A 16878-nucleotide genomic window follows, 5' to 3' on the forward strand; every position below is an offset into this window, starting at 1 on the left:
ACCTCCCCTCCCTATCTCACTGGACAGGGTTTTAGGTCCAGCATTCAGTGCTGAAATCTATCCCTGTTACCTCCCCTCCCTATCTCACTGGACAGGGTTTTATGTCCAGCATTCAGTGCTGAAATCTATCCCTGTTACCTCCCCTACCTAAATAGCTGCACAGGGCTTTTAGGGTCCAGCATTCAGTGCTGAAATCAATCTCTGTTACCTCCCCACGAATCTCCTGCTCGTTACGGTTTTCAAGGACCCCTGATCCCATCCCCTGTTTGACAGAACGTTTGGTGTGCTGTACTAAAGTGGTTATCAGTGTCTACTCTGCCCCTATTCCTTCCATCTCAGTCCTTCTTCCCCTCGGCTTATAACCCCCCCCCCCCCCCCCCAATCTCCCGTCGCAGTGTAGTACAATGTGATTGTTAATTTCACTATTACCTGACCAGCTCCTGCAACGCAAGACTTTGAAAGACTGGTATGGCACAGAGATCAATAATCCCCAAGCCGCCACCCAGACTCCCCCCTCCCCCCCCAAACCCCGCCTTTCTCGCACTTTGCAGAACTTTCCAGAGCCAATACAAAATATTAATTATTAATCTCCCAGACTCCCCCCACCCCCAACACCGCCTTTCTCGCACTTTGCAGAGCTTTCCAGAGCCAACAAAGAATAGTAATTCTTAATCTCCCATACTTTTTCTCCCCATCTTCCCGTTTGGCGGAGCTTTTAAGAAGTATCGAATAGTGATTGTCTGCTAGCCGTCCTCCAACCCTTCTTCCCTCTCCCGCTTGGAAGAGATTTTAATAACCAGTATAGAAAAATGACTATTACTCTTTTGCCTCTCTGCCCTCCCGCTTAACGGAGAACTAGTATCTCTAGCCCCCCCCCCCCTCTCCCCCCTGAGCTTTTTAGAAATAAGTACATAATAGTGATTTTCATCTCCTGGGGCTGCCCCCCCCCCCCCCCTCACCCGCAACCTTCCCGCTTGGCAAAGATCGGTACAGAATAGCCTTTATTCATACCTCAGCCTTTTTGTACCACCTCCTCTCCCACTTGGCGGAGATTTAAAGACGCATCATACAAGTGATTTGAAACGTCCGACGGGCGCAGTGGCGCAGTGGTAAGACGTCGGCCTCCTAATCGGGAGGTCGTGAGTTCGAATCCCGGTCGCTGCCGCCTGGTGGGTTAAGAGTGGAGATTTTTCCGATCTCCCAGGTCAACTTATGTGCAGACCTGTTAGTGACTTAACCCCCTTCGTGTGTACACGCAAGCACAAGACCAAGTGCGCACGGAAAAGATCCTGTAATCCATGTCAGAGTTCGGTGGGTTATAGAAACATGAAAATACCCAGCATGCCTCCCCCGAAATCGGCGTATGCTGCCTGAATGGCGGGGTAAAAACGGTCATACACGTAAAAATCCACTCGTGCTAAAAACATGAGTGAACGTGGGAGTCTAAGCCCATGAACGAAGAAGAAGAAGAAGAAGAGAAACGTCCTGCCCCCTTTCTTCCCCTCTCATGTTCCAAACTTCCAAGAACCAGCATAAAATATAGTGATTTATTTATCTCTTAGCGTTTTCCAATTCACCCCTCCCCTTCAGCCTCGACAGAGCTTCTAAAAAGCAGTGTGAAATGTGATTATCATCTCCCCCCCCCCCCCCCGCACTTCCGTGATTAATAATGTCCCAACGTCATCCCCTTCCTGTTTGTCGGAGCTGTAAAGAACCAGTATAGAATCGTGATTGATAATCTCGCAACGTCGAGTCATCCCCTTCCTGTTTGTCGGAGCTGTAAAGAACCAGTATAGAATCGTGATTAATAATCTCCCAACGCCATCCCTTCCTGTTTGTCAGAGCTGTAAAGAACCAGTATAGAATCGTGATGAATAATCTCCCAACGCCAACCCTTCCTGTTTGTCAGAGCTGTAAAGAACCAGTATAGAATCGTGATTGATAATCTCCCAACGTCATCCCCTTCCTGTTTGTCGGAGCTGTAAATAACCAGTATAGAATCGTGATTAATAATCTCCTGCGTCTTCCTTTTCCGCCCCACCTCCCTTTCCTCTCCCCCTCCCTCCCCCCCCCCTCCTAGCCACATCAAGGGTCTGACTATAGGGAGAGCTTTTTGAGGCCGAGCATTGTGTGCTGTTAATAAGTGCCCCCCCCCCCCCCCGACCTCTCTTCGCTCTCTCCCCCATCCCCCCCACAACACAGGTCTCACAATAGGGAGGGCTTTTTGAGGCCGTGCATTGTGTGCTGATAATTAGTCACCCACCACCCACCCCCAGACCTCCCTTCCCTCTCCCCCCCCCCACAACACAGGTCTCACAATAGGGAGGGCTTTTTGAGGCCGTGCATTGTGTGCTGATAATTAGTCACCCACCACCCACCCCCAGACCTCCCTTCCCTCTCCCCCCCCCCCCACAACACAGGTCTCACAATAGGGAGGGCTTTTTGAGGCCGAGCATTGTGTGATGATAATTAGTCACCCCCAGAGGCCGTGCATTGTGTGCTGATAATTAGTCACCCCCCACCCACCCCCAGACCTCCCTTCGCTCTCCCCCCCCCCCCCCCCACAGGTCTGACTATAGGGAGGACTTTTTGAGGCCGAGCATTGTCTGCTGATGATTTGAACCCCCCTTCAACCCTTCCTCCCCCCCCCCCCCCCCACATCACAGTTCTCACAACAGGGAGGTTTTTTTTAGGCCGAGCATTGTGTGCTGATAATGAGTGTCACCCGCTGTCCCCCGAGGGAGCCAGGGGACTCGCTGATACATGATGATCACTTGCTGGATGCGGCCCAAGTTCTGCTGTCTGTTGCCATGGTAACTGCGGGAAGAAATGACAGTAATTTACACAGATATTGCCCCTTGCCGAATCATTACGCCAGGGACAAGCCTTTTCTGTCGTTATAGCCAGTCTGAGGACGCCGCCCGGCTGAGTGCATTTCTGTAACAGTCGTCAGCTGTTTTACCCCACCCCCCCTCTCACCCGCACCGCCCATCCTCCCCCCTCTCCCCTCTCTGCCCCCTTAGCACCGGCTATCACCTGGGTGCCAAAAGTACTGTGTGTTTTTCAACACGCTGTGTGCAGGCTTTACATAACGCTTGTTTACTGTTAATTTGTTTTGTTTTTTATTTTGAAGATAATTATACGGTGACGTGTAATACGACAGAAGGAACACACAGGTTGTTTGTATGAAGTGTGGTCGTGTATACGTACCGTGATCCGAACGGAAATTGCTTGAAGTAGGTGTTGTCACTTGCACACACACACACCAAACACACACACACCAAACACACACACACCAAACACACACACTCACCAACCAACCAAACACACACACACATGTCAATTACGAGTATGTCTATATATGCATATATTGATATTAAGCCTTAAAATGAGTTAGTCAGTATGATCACCAGTACACCAATGACAGCTAAAAGAGCAGTATGCATGTAGTTCATTTTCACATTGTATCCCTTGACCTTCATGCACTGAAATGTAACAAAAGTGGGCCTACAAGATTGTAAGCTGAGCGCATCAAAATAATAGTCACATGTTTTTTTCCAGATCCCCGACTTTTCTCTAAAGGTTCTGTGTGTTTTATACGAAGCTAAGTGTTTTTCGAAATAGGCCGTTAAATGTTCTACCCACCACCACCCAGTTTCCCTGTAAAGTGCTGTGTACTATACTGTACATGGAATGGATACATTTATAGAACAGTCGTTAGCAATTAGTCTCTCTCTCTCTCTCTTCCGCCCCCCCTCCACACACATTTATTTCCGTGCTGTCAAATGTTATATTCGCTGAGTACATTAAGGAAATGGTCCCTAGCTAATCCAAAATACCCCCCCCCCTCTCTTGTATTCATTAATAGTGTCTGGCTGACACATTTAGGTCAATCTGCCTAACTACCTCACTCTGCGGGAGTAATGGGCTGTGCCTAAAACATATACATGTATATTTATATATTAAAGATCAATCTCTCACCGATTTTCCTTCCCCAAAAGTACTGTTTATAAGATGAGCGCATTTATTAATTATTGCATTATTCGATTTTAAATTCATATAACGGTCATCAGCTGTTCTAAGCACCCCTGCCCGTACACACATTGTGTGATGTGTTTCAATGTTGTTTTATTGAGTCACTTGAGAAAAAGTGACTCTATGTAATTGGTCAGTGTTAGTCTGTCCGGCCGGCCGGCCGGCCGGCCGGCCGGCCGTCCGTAGACACCACCTTAACGTTGGACTTCCCGCAGTGGGGCACTGCGGTTATGAAATTAAAGGCCCCTCCTGTTTTTGGAACCGCAGGAGCTTTCTAGTTTGCTGTTAGGTAGATTTTTGGTTCCCCTTTCCTGTCATGCTCTCTTTTTCTTCATGAATTCTTTTCTTTTTTCTGCCTTCTTGCTCATTCACCTGTATTTTTTCCAAAAATCTCTTCTCTTGCCTCGCGATTCATGTATAGTTTAATCTGTTAGTGTTCTGATGTAAGTCCAGCAGTAGATAGGTAATGCCTATTTTAACATACTGGAAACTGGTAATCTTCCAGTAGGTATTAATTTAGTTTTACTAAAGCCTGCTGGGACACAAGTAATGGGTTAGTGCATTTGTAAACAGGAATCGCTTGACAAGTGGCCCCCTTCATCCCCCCCTTCCTCGTCCTGATATGGCTCTGCGTAGTCGGCTGGACGTTAAGCAACACATAAACAAACAAACAAACAAACGTTGGACTTTTCTCGGAAACTATCAAAGCGATCGGGCTCATATTTTGTTTAGTCGTGACCTCCAATGACCTCTACACTTTAACGATGGTTTCGTTGACCTTTGACCTTTTTCAAGGTCACAGGTCAGCGTCAAAGGAAAAATTAGACATTTTATATCTTTGACAAAGTTCATCGGATGTGATTGAAACTTTGTAGGATTATTCTTTACATCAAAGTATTTACATCTGTAGCCTTTTACGAACGTTATCAGAAAAACAAGGGAGATAACTAGCCTTTTCTGTTCGGCAACACACAACTTAACGTTGGGCTTTTCTCGGAAACTATAAAAGTGACCGGGCTCAAATTTTATGTGAACGTGACTCATTGTGTTGTGAATAGCAATTTCTTCCTGTCCATCTGATGCCTCATATAATATTCAGAACTGCGAAAGTGACTCGATCGAGCGTTTGCTCTTCTTGTTTTGTTCATTGTGTTTAATTGTATATAAATAAAACAACATTGAAACACATCACTCTATGTGTGTACAGGCAGGGGTACCGGTAGTTAGAACAGCTGATGACCGTTGTATGAATTGTATACTATGCGTTGGAGAATGTTCACTACATGTTCCAGAGTTGATCCCACCCAATGACCTCCCAGGAAGGTGCTGTCCCTGTAGCAGGGTAAACGTGTCTACATGACCGTCGTCAGCTGTTCTCTCAACCACATATCAAACGAAACAAGAGAACAGCAGATTAGAAGTATTTTAATCAACCAGTATACAAAAAACATTCGCTCAACCTGTCAACAGAGCCGTCATCAATTCAGACACAACACACAAAGTAATGAAAAGAATCAGCGCGTTAAGCAATGCACTGTAGACAAAACGTTTATTTTCGTTAGTTTGACATTTGAAGGCAAGATATAAGGAACCTCTCCCCGAACACATTGTTTCATCAGATGGATTCTGAGGGATGTATACACAAGTTACTTCCACCAGATGGATACTAAGGGATGTATGTACAAGTTATTTCCATCAGACACAGGCGAAGGTATAACAAGTTTGAACAAATAGCAATGATTACCAAAAAATCTACAAAAGAACATGTACAAGAAGCATAATATTCAAAAGTTTAAAAAAAATGTTTTAATACATTAGATGGACACAAAGCAACAGACAAACGCCTTGTAACTCCGCTCATCACTCTCAAATAAGGTACATCAGGCACACACACAATCAACACTCTAGATTGAAGAGTTCTACTTTTGAACACACTTTTTATAACCAGTTTTGAAGACAGTGAGACATAGTGCATAATTCTAAGTACTAGTGTTTAGCCATGTGCGCTACTTTTGCCAATAGAATAATGTACTTTATCCTACATACGTGAGGGAGACCACCCATAATAACTAAACCATATAATCACACGTGTGCATATTATGTAAATGAGGTCGTGCCAAACTAGTCTGGCGGTGACTTAATTTTCCATTGCTCATGATGACCACGTCACCGAGACAAACGTAACTCTGGGAACACTTTTAAGCTTGTTGTTTCCCCTTGACGAATTTTGAGAACGTACACGTCACGCTATACTTTCTAGAGTGACGTCCTTTTGCTTTGACGTCAAAGATGTCACGAGGCTTTTGAAGAGATCAATTTGGACACTTCGACTGCAGGATGTTTGGAGCAAAAGATACGCAAGTATAGCCTAGTATGTGGGATTAACAGAATACTACATGGCTTGCTGTGTCATATCGAATTTACACTCGTTGCTTTTTCGAGTCAAGTAATAAAAAGCTCGGATTTCAATATCTAAAAAAATCAACTCGTTTAAATCTGATGACACAGCAAGCCATATAGTATTCTCTATGATTTATGTCTCACCGTGTTCAACGCTGGTTACAAAACGGTGTTCACCTGTGGAACACTGTAGTTAAGAGTGAACATACTTTACGTGCAATCGTACTCACAGACACACAACGAAGCAGACAGAAGGGACAGATATACAGACAGACATAGTGAGACATACAGACAGACATAGTGAGATATACAGACAGACATAGTGAGACATACAGACAGACATAGTGAGATATACAGACAGACATAGTGAGACATACAGACAGACATAGTGAGATATACAGACAGACATAGTGAGATATACAGACAGACATAGTGAGACATACAGACAGACATAGTGAGATATACAGACATAGTGAGACGGACAGACCGACATAGTGAGATATACAGACAGACGGATAGACAGACATAGTGAGACACACAGACCGATATACTCAATACACGCATCACACACACCCGCTGTGATAATCGTACAAAAGATGCCGTCATGCAGCTGATCTCAAAGGTTGAACATCGTGTACCAAAAATGTACCAAGTAATACAAAAGGAGGTTTTTAAAAAAAGTTGTAGAAAGTAATACAAAAGAACCAAGGCATTCTCCGTTTGACTTCTGTTCATATTACGTACAAAAAAGTACAATATCATGGCAGTGTCGTACACAAGGAGAGGGTAGAATAGCTGACAGTGTCCAGAGTCTTGTGCCAGAAGCTGGCGTAACACGAAATTTTTACTCCACGAAAAATTTACTCCGGAGTAAATATTTCGTACGAAATTCTTACTCCGAGTACACTTTTCGTACGAGAAAAGAACTCCCCAAGGCACGACAAAATTACTCCCTCCACGAAATTTTTACTCCCCATTTTTTATATTTAGTCAAGTTTTGACTAAATATTTTAACATCGAGGGGGAATCGAAACGAGGGTCGTGGTGTATGTGTGTCTGTGCATGTGTGTGTGTGTGTGTGTGTGTGTGTGTGTGTGTGTGTGTGTGTGTGTGTGTGTAGAGCGATTCAGACTAAACTACTGGACCGATCTTTATGAAATTTGACATGAGAGTTCCTGGGTATGAAATCCCTGAACGTTTTTTTCATTTTTTTGATAAATGTCTTTGATGACGTCATATCCGGCTTTTCGTGAAAGTTGAGGCGGCACTGTCACGCCCTCATTTTTCAACCAAATTGGTTGAAATTTTGGTCAAGTAATCTTCGACGAAGCCCTGACTTCGGTATTGCATTTCAGCTTGGTGGCTTAAAAATTAATTGATAACTTTGGTCATTAAAAATCTGAAAATTGTAAAAAAAAAAAAAATTTTTATAAAACGATCCAAATTTACGTTTATCTTATTCTCCATCATTTGCCGATTCCAAAAACATATAAATATGTTATATTCGGATTAAAAACAAGCTCTGAAAATTAAATATATAAAAATTATTATCAAAATTAAATTGTCGAAATCAATTTAAAAACACTTTCATCTTATTCCTTGTCGGTTCCTGATTCCAAAAACATATAGATATGATATGTTTGGATTAAAAACACGCTCAGAAAGTTAAAACAAAGAGAGGTACAGAAACGCGTGCTATCCTTCTTAGCGCAACTACTACCCCGCTCTTCTTGTCAATTTCACTGCCTTTGCCATGAGCGGTGGACTGACGATGCTACGAGTATACGGTCTTGCTGAAAAATGGCATTGCGTTCAGTTTCATTCTGTGAGTTCGACAGCTACTTGACTAAATATTGTATTTTCGCCTTACGCGACTTGTTTTTACTTCCAGTAAAAATCCCGTACGCAAAAATGGGATGCGGGCGAAGGGATAATGCCAATAAGTGATCTCGCGCACACGAATGTCGCGCTACCCTCCTTCCACCACCAAGACTAACAGGGGACAAGGGAGTAAAAATGTCGTACACCTGGCATGGGAAGTGAAATTGCTTGTGTTTGGGTGAAGTAATTTATTCGTTATTCACTCGTCATGGGAGTAACAGTTTTGTACGAAATGTTTACTCGGAACTCACCTGTCTTGAGGAGTAATTTTCTCGTGAAATGGGGGAGTGCTTTTTTCGTAAAGGGAGTAACTTTTTCGTACGAAATGTTTACTCCGGAGTAAAAATCTCGTGGGAGTAATTTTCTCGTGTTACACCGGTACGGAGGAAATCTTGTAAGACCAATCTTCTTTTGAAAGCCGAGTTTTCCAGATTTTCTGTCAATATGCATCATTCCAAGACTTCACCCTTTCTAAGACCCGCTTTCTTCAGATTGTAGTAGATCTTGAGAGAGAGGGAGTGTGTGCATGTGTGTGTGCGTGTGTGTGTTAGTGTGTGTGCGTGTGAATGTGTTTGAGTGTGTGTGTGTGTGTATATTTGTGTATTTGTGTGTGTGTTAGTGTGCGTGTGTGTGTTTGTGTGTGTTTGAGTGTGCGTGTGTTTGAGTGTGTGTGTGTGTGTGTGTGTAAACCACGGAGCCGGAGTGCGCATGGTGGTCAGACCACACGTGTCTCACACTGGCGAAACTGGGTCCACCCCAAGTTTAGACGTCTATTTGCAATCGATATTTTTGCCAGCGCACTTTGCTTTTTTTATGCAAGGTCGTCCATGAAACAATGTAGCTATTTTCATTTTGCACCTACAGATAGCACCCTGGATGTTGACTGTAGGTATGTGTCCCAGTGGAGGAATCACCTTATTCCACCTACATATAGCACCCAGGATGTTGACTGTAGGTATGTGTCCCAGTGGAGGAATCACCTTATCCCACGTAGAAGCCAGGTCAGATATGCGAAGGTGAACCGAGTCATTCAGCGGGAAAGCGTCTTGAATCCTTATGCTACAGGCACGCAGTGTGAACCAACAACTCGTATAATGTGGTGAGAACTAATCAACTACAGTCGAACCTGCTCTTGCGTTCACCTTCCTAAAGCGACCACCTTCCCACAACGACCATTCCCAAGGATCTCAGACGAGTTGTTCTTCTATATAATCCACCTTTCCATAGCGACCACCCGTCTAACGACCGCTATTGGTCGGTCCCTATAGATAGGTTCGACTGTACTACCAAGAGAAGCCAGAGGGTTGATATCAAGACAGGGAGGGCCAAATATCTCAAAATGTTCACTCGCCAGCCGGGCGAGTAACTTCAAGAAAGTCACTAGCCCGCCAGAAACTTCACTGGCCCGGTACCACATAACACAGGGGCGGATCCAGGGGGGGTTTCCGGACCCCCCCCCCCCCCCCTAGCCTAAAAAAAGAAGGGAAAATAAAGAAAAACTTATGCTCAGATTGCACCAGATTGTTCCATTTTCCTTGATTTTCATCAAAATTGTACCCCCAAAAGTATGGAACCCCCCCCCCCCCCCCCTTGAAAAGGATGTGATCCGCCCCTGGGCCAAAAGAAGATCATTTAATGCAGTTGTTTTTAGAACGATGACTAGATTTTTTTCCATTTTCAAATCACTTCCAACTTCGGTGCAGTAAAACAAAAACAAAAAAACCCAAGAACTTCGATGCAGTTATATTCTGCTTGTGAACTGTAACCTGGTAATTTACTTTTTGCGCCCAGGTTACATGGCAATGTCAAGTGGTGACGATAGATGCTATGACGATTCTGTTTTCGTCAATTTGTCATGCAGTAAGAATGAACATAATAGTTGTGATGTCAATCAAAAGCCATTCAGTGATCTCTTCATGAGCAGTGACTCTGTACACGAAGCACTGTGTCATTTCTCGTGATGACGATGATCGTTTCTATGATTCACTGTACACTGATTAACACACACTTGAATGGTGGGACTCAACAATGTCTATGATTCACTGCACACTGATTAACACACAATTGAATGGTGGGACTCAACAATGCCATGAATCCTGAACCGAACCACACACAAACAAAAAAAAGACAAAAGAAAAAGACCCCCAAAAAAGGCCATAATCGAATCCGGATTTCCGGCATATACCGGAAGAATCCCACCCATGCAATTGACCGGAATGTCCGTGGATGCAATACAAGAAGGCATAAGAGGTTGGTGTTTGGGGTGGGAAGGAAGCAGTGACCAGAATAGCGGCCGAACACAATAAAGCCCCCTTTTCAAAAACGGCATAACTTCAATACCAAATGACTACTAGTGAGTAGGTTAACATCTAAAACAATAAAACCTAGACTAGCCTTATCATTGGCCTGACTAAAGATATAAACTGACATTATATAAAGAATCAAAAACACAAACAGTTATGAAATGTTCACTTATCGACAATACGAAAAAAAAAATAATGTATTGTTTTGTGTGTAAACATTCCAAAAACTATCCTTTTTTATTTTTTTTATTGTAGAATTTGGAACGTTATTAGTGTATCTGCTTTGGATTTCTGCGTGACATAAGTAAAGTTTATATAAAGATGACAAATGACATATGGACAAGAAATCTTTTTAAGTCAAGCCAGAAGACGATTTTCGGAAAGAACTCTATCTGGATTGTTTGGGTTGTGGAAGAGTGAATACCCTTGCTTTTTCTCGGACAAATAAATTCAGAAGTGCTCCTGTCCTCGTGTTTCAGACACACCCCTTGCTAGTGATTGGCCCCTCCAATGTTCGTCCTAGTAAAAGCAAGGATATTCACCCTTTCATAACCCATACAAACCCGACAGAGTTATTTTCGAAATTTGTCTTTTGTTGAGGTGAGTACAGTTTTGATTCTAGCAGACGAGCTCGCCAAGAATGGCAGCAAGATGGAACAGCCAAACCACTGCCAGTCATATCGAGAGGCAAAGACCCTCATAAAACACAGATGGAAAGAGAAATTCACCAACAAAACTTCTGGCTACAAGCCACAAAAAGACCCCCTCCATCTCCTAAGCCGTGCTGAGCAGGCTATCATCTTCCGCCTCCGCACTGGACACTGCTGCCTCAAAGCACACCTAAGGAGGATAGGTGTAGCAGAGTCTGCCACATGTGACTGTGGAGAGGGAGATCAGACTCCAGAACATGTTCTCCAAGCATGTCCCCTCCTCGACCAACTGCGGATCCAGACATGGCCTGACCCAACAGATCTGAGGACCAAAATGTGGGGAGCACTGGAGGACCTGGAAAGAACGTCCATGTTCATGGCATCCTCCAGATTCCGAGTCTGACACAACCGTCGTACGAAGAAGAAGAAGAAGATTCTAGCATATCCTAGCGTCCTCAAATATAGATGTATAGATATATGTCGATCCTTCATGATGTCCATTCCCTCGTGTCAAGGTAAAGGTTCTTGTATGCCATAATTTATGGTGTTTCTTCTTCTTCTTGCGTTCGCCGTCACACCATCAGTTTAGTCTGCGAGACGAATGACGTCGTGGCTTCCAGGTCTTGTCTGCTCCCATAGAGTTTGGTGCGGAGAGGGACATTATGGTGTTGATCTAAACGTCTTGCACAGTAGACAGATTCCACAGAAAGGCATGTAATACCGCGATTGTTTTTGTTCATATCAAGAATCCTGATAGTATGTTTGTGTTTAATACCGCATTCATAATATTGTCCAACCCGAAAACACGGTAGAAAATTCTGTCAAAATGTGTTTGAAAATTTCGTCTTCATACGTTTAATGTTTTAGTTTCCACTCGTGCTAACTGTCTGCGCATGTACTTGGAATTGGAAACTCTGTTTGCATTTGTTTTTCATTTCTGTCAACATGTGTTTATAAGTTCTGTAGAAATGTCTTCACATGTCTGTGATGATGTATTTTGAAATTCTTTCAACATGCCTTTATCAATTCCGTTTACATGTGTACTTGGAAACTCGGTCTGCAGTTGTTTAGAAAGTCGTTCACCATCTGGATGCCCACTGTGTTTAGAAGTTCTGTAGAAATGCCTTCATAATTCCGTCTCCATGTGTGTAAGAAAAGCTTTCAGCACGTGTTCAGAAGATCTGCACAAAATTAATGACCTCACAACTCCCCTGTCTTCGTGTGTTTAGAAATTGTTTCCACATGTGTTCAGAAGTTCTGTAGAAATGTCCACAACCAGGGACTTGGTCTGGCACGTGCGGTCAAGCGAAACGACCACGTGACCTATTCTCATGACGTTCCAACTAGTCAGCAGGCGTGTGAATGTGCTTGCCAGAAGGTGCCTGACTTTCAACCTTCATAACGTGAAGTCTAGGGTTGCCACAGTACACCAGAGCACCACCACAATTTTGGGCAACCGACGTCAGGTCAGACACCTCAACAACGTCAAACTTCCGTCCCTGTCACTCTAACTGTTTCAGCTCACCAGGCAGTCAACATTTTGCAGCCATGTCTTTTAGACCTGAAATATGACGTAAAAACGTGAAGACGTCACAACTGCCACGCAAAATTAAAAGTGACGTCACACCAATGTTACGCCTTTGGGTCTCGCTTTGAGCTCTGGTCTTGTCACGTGACAACGCTATGGGGACTCAACCTGGAACATACAGAACAGAGATAGGAGGATTGGAAGTGGTAGGCAGTTAATGTCTCTGTTCACATAAGTAACACGGAGAGGGAGAGGGACACATACACCTTCACATGTTTGTTTGTTTGTTTGTTTGTTTGTTTGTTTGTTTGTTTGTTTGTTTGCTTAACGCCCAGCCGACCACGAAGGGCCATTATCAGGGCGGTGCTGATTTGACATATAACGTGCGCCACACACAAGACAGAAGTCGCAGCACAGGCTTCATGTCTCACCCAGTCACATTATTCTGACACCGGACCAACCAGTCCTAGCACTAACCCCATAATGCCAGACGCCAGGCGGAGCAGCCACTAGATTGCCAATTTTAAAGTCTTAGGTATGACCCGGCCGGGGTTCGAACCCACGACCTCCCGATCACGGGGCGGACGCCTTACCACTAGGCCAACCGTGCCGGTACACCTTCACATAATATGAGCGGTTACGCTGGTATCAATGTCAACCAATTTTCGTCCAATGCCTTATACATATATGGTGCAAATGACGAAACTAAACACAGTGATACACATTTAACATACAGACCTTCTTTGTGTACACATACCCAGTCACCGTGCATGAAAGCGAGCGTGTGTGCGTGCGTATGTGTGTGTGTGTGTGTGTGTGTGTTCATGCGTGTGTGTGTGTGAGGGGGGGGGGTAACAGCAGCCTCCTTGTTGACCCTGTTCGGCTTCATTCTGAACGCTAACCCGCTCGCTTATAAACAAAGCTGAAAAGTCGTATTCTAACCAAACAGTACACGAATATTTAAATGAATACAATAATAAACACGTTTTCATCAATAGATACAAAAATAAATACATTACATACATAGATAAATATAAAAATAACTTTAGGAATGAAGGAAAAAGACAGATAGGAAGAAGGAAAGAGGAAAAAGAAAGAAGGAAAGAAAGAAAGAAAGAAAGTGATAGATAAATACAGTATAATTATATGAAAAATCAATAACAAGAAAAAAAACACATTTATTAACAACTGCCGGTTATGTAGTTCTCCTAAAAAGCTTGTCATTGTTAGAGACCCCTCTCGGTCTCCCCTCACACACACACACACACACACACACACACACACACACACACACACACACACACACACACACACACACACACACACACACACACACACACACACACACACACACACACACACACACAAACAAACACAGTGAGTGTGCGTGAACTGTGTACTCACTTTCTGTGCGAGTTGGTGTCGTGGTGTCGGATGACTCTGAAAAACAATCAAACAAATGTCTTTCAACAAGTGTTCATTTAAATACTTTAATGTTACAACAGGGTTTAACCTGGGAGAAAAAGGCAATGGGACATTTGTCCCCCTCAACCAAATTCCAATGGGACATAGTCTAAGGCAAGAAGCACCAAAGAGGCCTGTACACGTTTTGACTAAAGATGCAAAATGGAGCTATCTGAGAATTAGCTGCTATGATCGTGTTATCTGTGTGTGTGTGTGTGTGTGTGTGTGTGTGTGTGTGTGTGTGTGTGTGTGTGTGCGTGATCTCAGTGATGCCGGTAAAGTGTACTTTTGGTGGCGCAGTGGTATGTAATCTCAATGCGCCCTTTGACGCACTGACGCAAATTGTGATGGGACATTTTCAGATTTAATGCACCAATGGCGCAGGGCGCACTAGTAAATGAAACCCTGGTTACAATCATGATCAGTTCGGAATGCTTCCTTTAGTGGAAAGCAAGCATCAACAAGAATCGTTGCTGCTAGCTTTCCAATGGGAGGAAGCAACCCGAACTTCTCAGTGATGGGGCAATAAGTAATGAACATGATGTAGTGTCCTCAATCTGAAACTGGTTTATGTACCTGATAGTTGTAAGCCAGTGATAATCTAGTAGAACTACATTATCACTGGCTTACAACTATCAGGTACAGAAACCAGTTTCAGATTGAGGACACGACATCCCTCCTTACCTTAGAATTAAACTTCATGCTTATTTCAGAATTATGCAGCAGCTCGATAAAGTAATCTGTGTATACTTACTGAATAAGCATGAAGTTTAATTCTAAGGTAAGGAGGGATGTAGTGTCCTCAATCTGAAACTGGTTTCTGTACCTGATAGTTGTAAGCCAGTGATAATGTAGTTCTACTAGATTCCGGTATTAAGGCAGACCCGGTAATAAGACAGACAAGATGGCTGCACGATTACCCATGTAAGCAATGTACGATACCTCCAAAGAAAAGAACCCTTACAGTGTCCTGAAACACACTAGCTGTGTTAGTACGTGTTGTATGCATGTGTGAGAGTTCCACCTACACACTACACTACACCACTACACATGAAAAGGTCGTTCATGTGAAACCCAACTGCTTGAACTCTTTGAGGAACTCACAACCAACTTAGAAAAAAGCCTCCAGACTAATATAGTTGTCATGGATTTTGCCAAGGCATTTGATAAAGTCAACCACAGTTTACTGTGCCATAAACTCCACCACTATGGTGTCCGAGGAAAGGTCAACGACTGGATCGGGAGCTTCCTCAGTGGGCGCCGCCAGTCAGTCGTCGTGGAAGGGGCAGAGTCTGACTATACTGACGTCAAGTCAGGAGTACCCCAAGGATCTGTGCTGGGCCCATGCCTCTTCCTAGCCTACATCAACGACCTACCGGACAGAGTCACTTCAAGCTCGCGCCTGTTTGCAGACGACACCATGCTGAACAGGCCAGTGACTTCTCAACAAGACCACGAGAGTCTCCAGGACGATCTGCGGAGCTTAGAAGCATGGGAAGAAGAGTGGGAAATGTCATTCCATCCTGACAAATGCAACACCCTCCCAATGACTCGAAGCAGAACAACCAAGCCCCACGACTACGTGCTCCATGACCACCAGCTGGAGTCGGTGGACGCCATCAAATACCTGGGCGTCACCATTCAGAAAGATGCAGGTTGGGACAAACACATCAACAACGTGTGTGCCAAAGCCAACAGTGCACTAGGCATGCTGAGGAGAAATCTGAAAATCGGATCTCCAAAGACAAAAGAACTAGCCTACAAATCACTTGTCCGACCAATAGTCGAGTACGCTTGCACAGTCTGGGACCCGCACAAGATCAAAGAGGTCAGTCAGATTGAAAAAGTGCAGCGTAGGGCAGCCCGTTTTGTTCTCAACAGACACAAACAAACGGCCAGCGTGGACGACATGCTCAACGAACTAGAGTGGCCCTCGCTAGAAGAACGCAGGAAAGAGGCCAGGCTCTCCATGCTGAAGAAGATCACATCGGGATCCGCACATGAGAGGTGCGAGGAGCTACACCTACTCGCCCCAAGGGCTAGAAGAGGAGTCCCCACAGAGAGACAGCAATTCAAGCGGATCCCAGCGAGAACAAACTACAGAAAGAACTGCTTCCTCCCAAGAACAATCAGGGACTGGAACGAGACCCCTTCATCCCTCCTCCTCTCACACCCCCAGGCCCCAGACTCCTGCATTGCGCAGGAGTCGAGTTCCTGCATTGTGCAGGAACTCCCCAGCCCCCAATAGATTCTAGCTAGGCTTTTTTTTTTTTTTTTTTTTTTTTTTTTTTTTCACTCTTTGAAATCTGCAACCCTCCACAATGTGACATAATGGTCAGCCTAAATGACCGTGGTCACAATATGGAAGAAGAAGAAGAAGAAGACATGAAAGTAAACGTGTTCAGGCCACTTTTGGCAGAATGACCAAGATCTTTTACGTGTCACGGCAGTGTCACGGATGGGACATGGATACTGTCTCTGAATCCTCACATTAAGTTGACCACTGTTTGTCCCGTCCGGGGTTTTGAACCAGTGACTCGAGGATTACAATTCCAATGCTCTACCAACTGAGCCGGCTACCAGACTAGTAGTTTGACGATAAGACACACCTCTTGAC

The 16878-nt window shown here is 44.2% G+C and overlaps 1 protein-coding gene and 1 long non-coding RNA gene across 2 annotated transcripts in view; both read right to left on the minus strand.

The window, feature by feature from the left end:
- Nucleotides 1–5444: 5444 nt before the first annotated feature.
- LOC138980450 (uncharacterized) lies at nucleotides 5445–9872 on the minus strand. Its single transcript, XR_011460331.1, has 2 exons — nucleotides 9241–9872; nucleotides 5445–9174 (listed from the first exon to the last, which is right to left on the minus strand). It is a non-coding gene; the product is annotated as an uncharacterized lncRNA (long non-coding RNA).
- Nucleotides 9873–9905: 33 nt separating this feature from the next.
- LOC138980731 (uncharacterized) overlaps nucleotides 9906–16878 on the minus strand; it is a 55772-nt gene continuing 48799 nt past the window's right edge. The window contains exons 3-4 of the mRNA XM_070353636.1: nucleotides 14202–14237; nucleotides 9906–12965 (exon numbers count right to left, since the gene is read on the minus strand). Of these exons, the coding sequence (XP_070209737.1) occupies nucleotides 12961–12965; nucleotides 14202–14237 (41 nt within the window). The 3' untranslated portion in view covers nucleotides 9906–12960. The remainder of the gene's footprint in view (nucleotides 12966–14201; nucleotides 14238–16878) is intronic.

Source organism: Littorina saxatilis, linkage group LG11, assembly GCF_037325665.1.
Source record: "Littorina saxatilis isolate snail1 linkage group LG11, US_GU_Lsax_2.0, whole genome shotgun sequence".
Lineage (NCBI taxonomy): Eukaryota > Metazoa > Mollusca > Gastropoda > Littorinimorpha > Littorinidae > Littorina > Littorina saxatilis.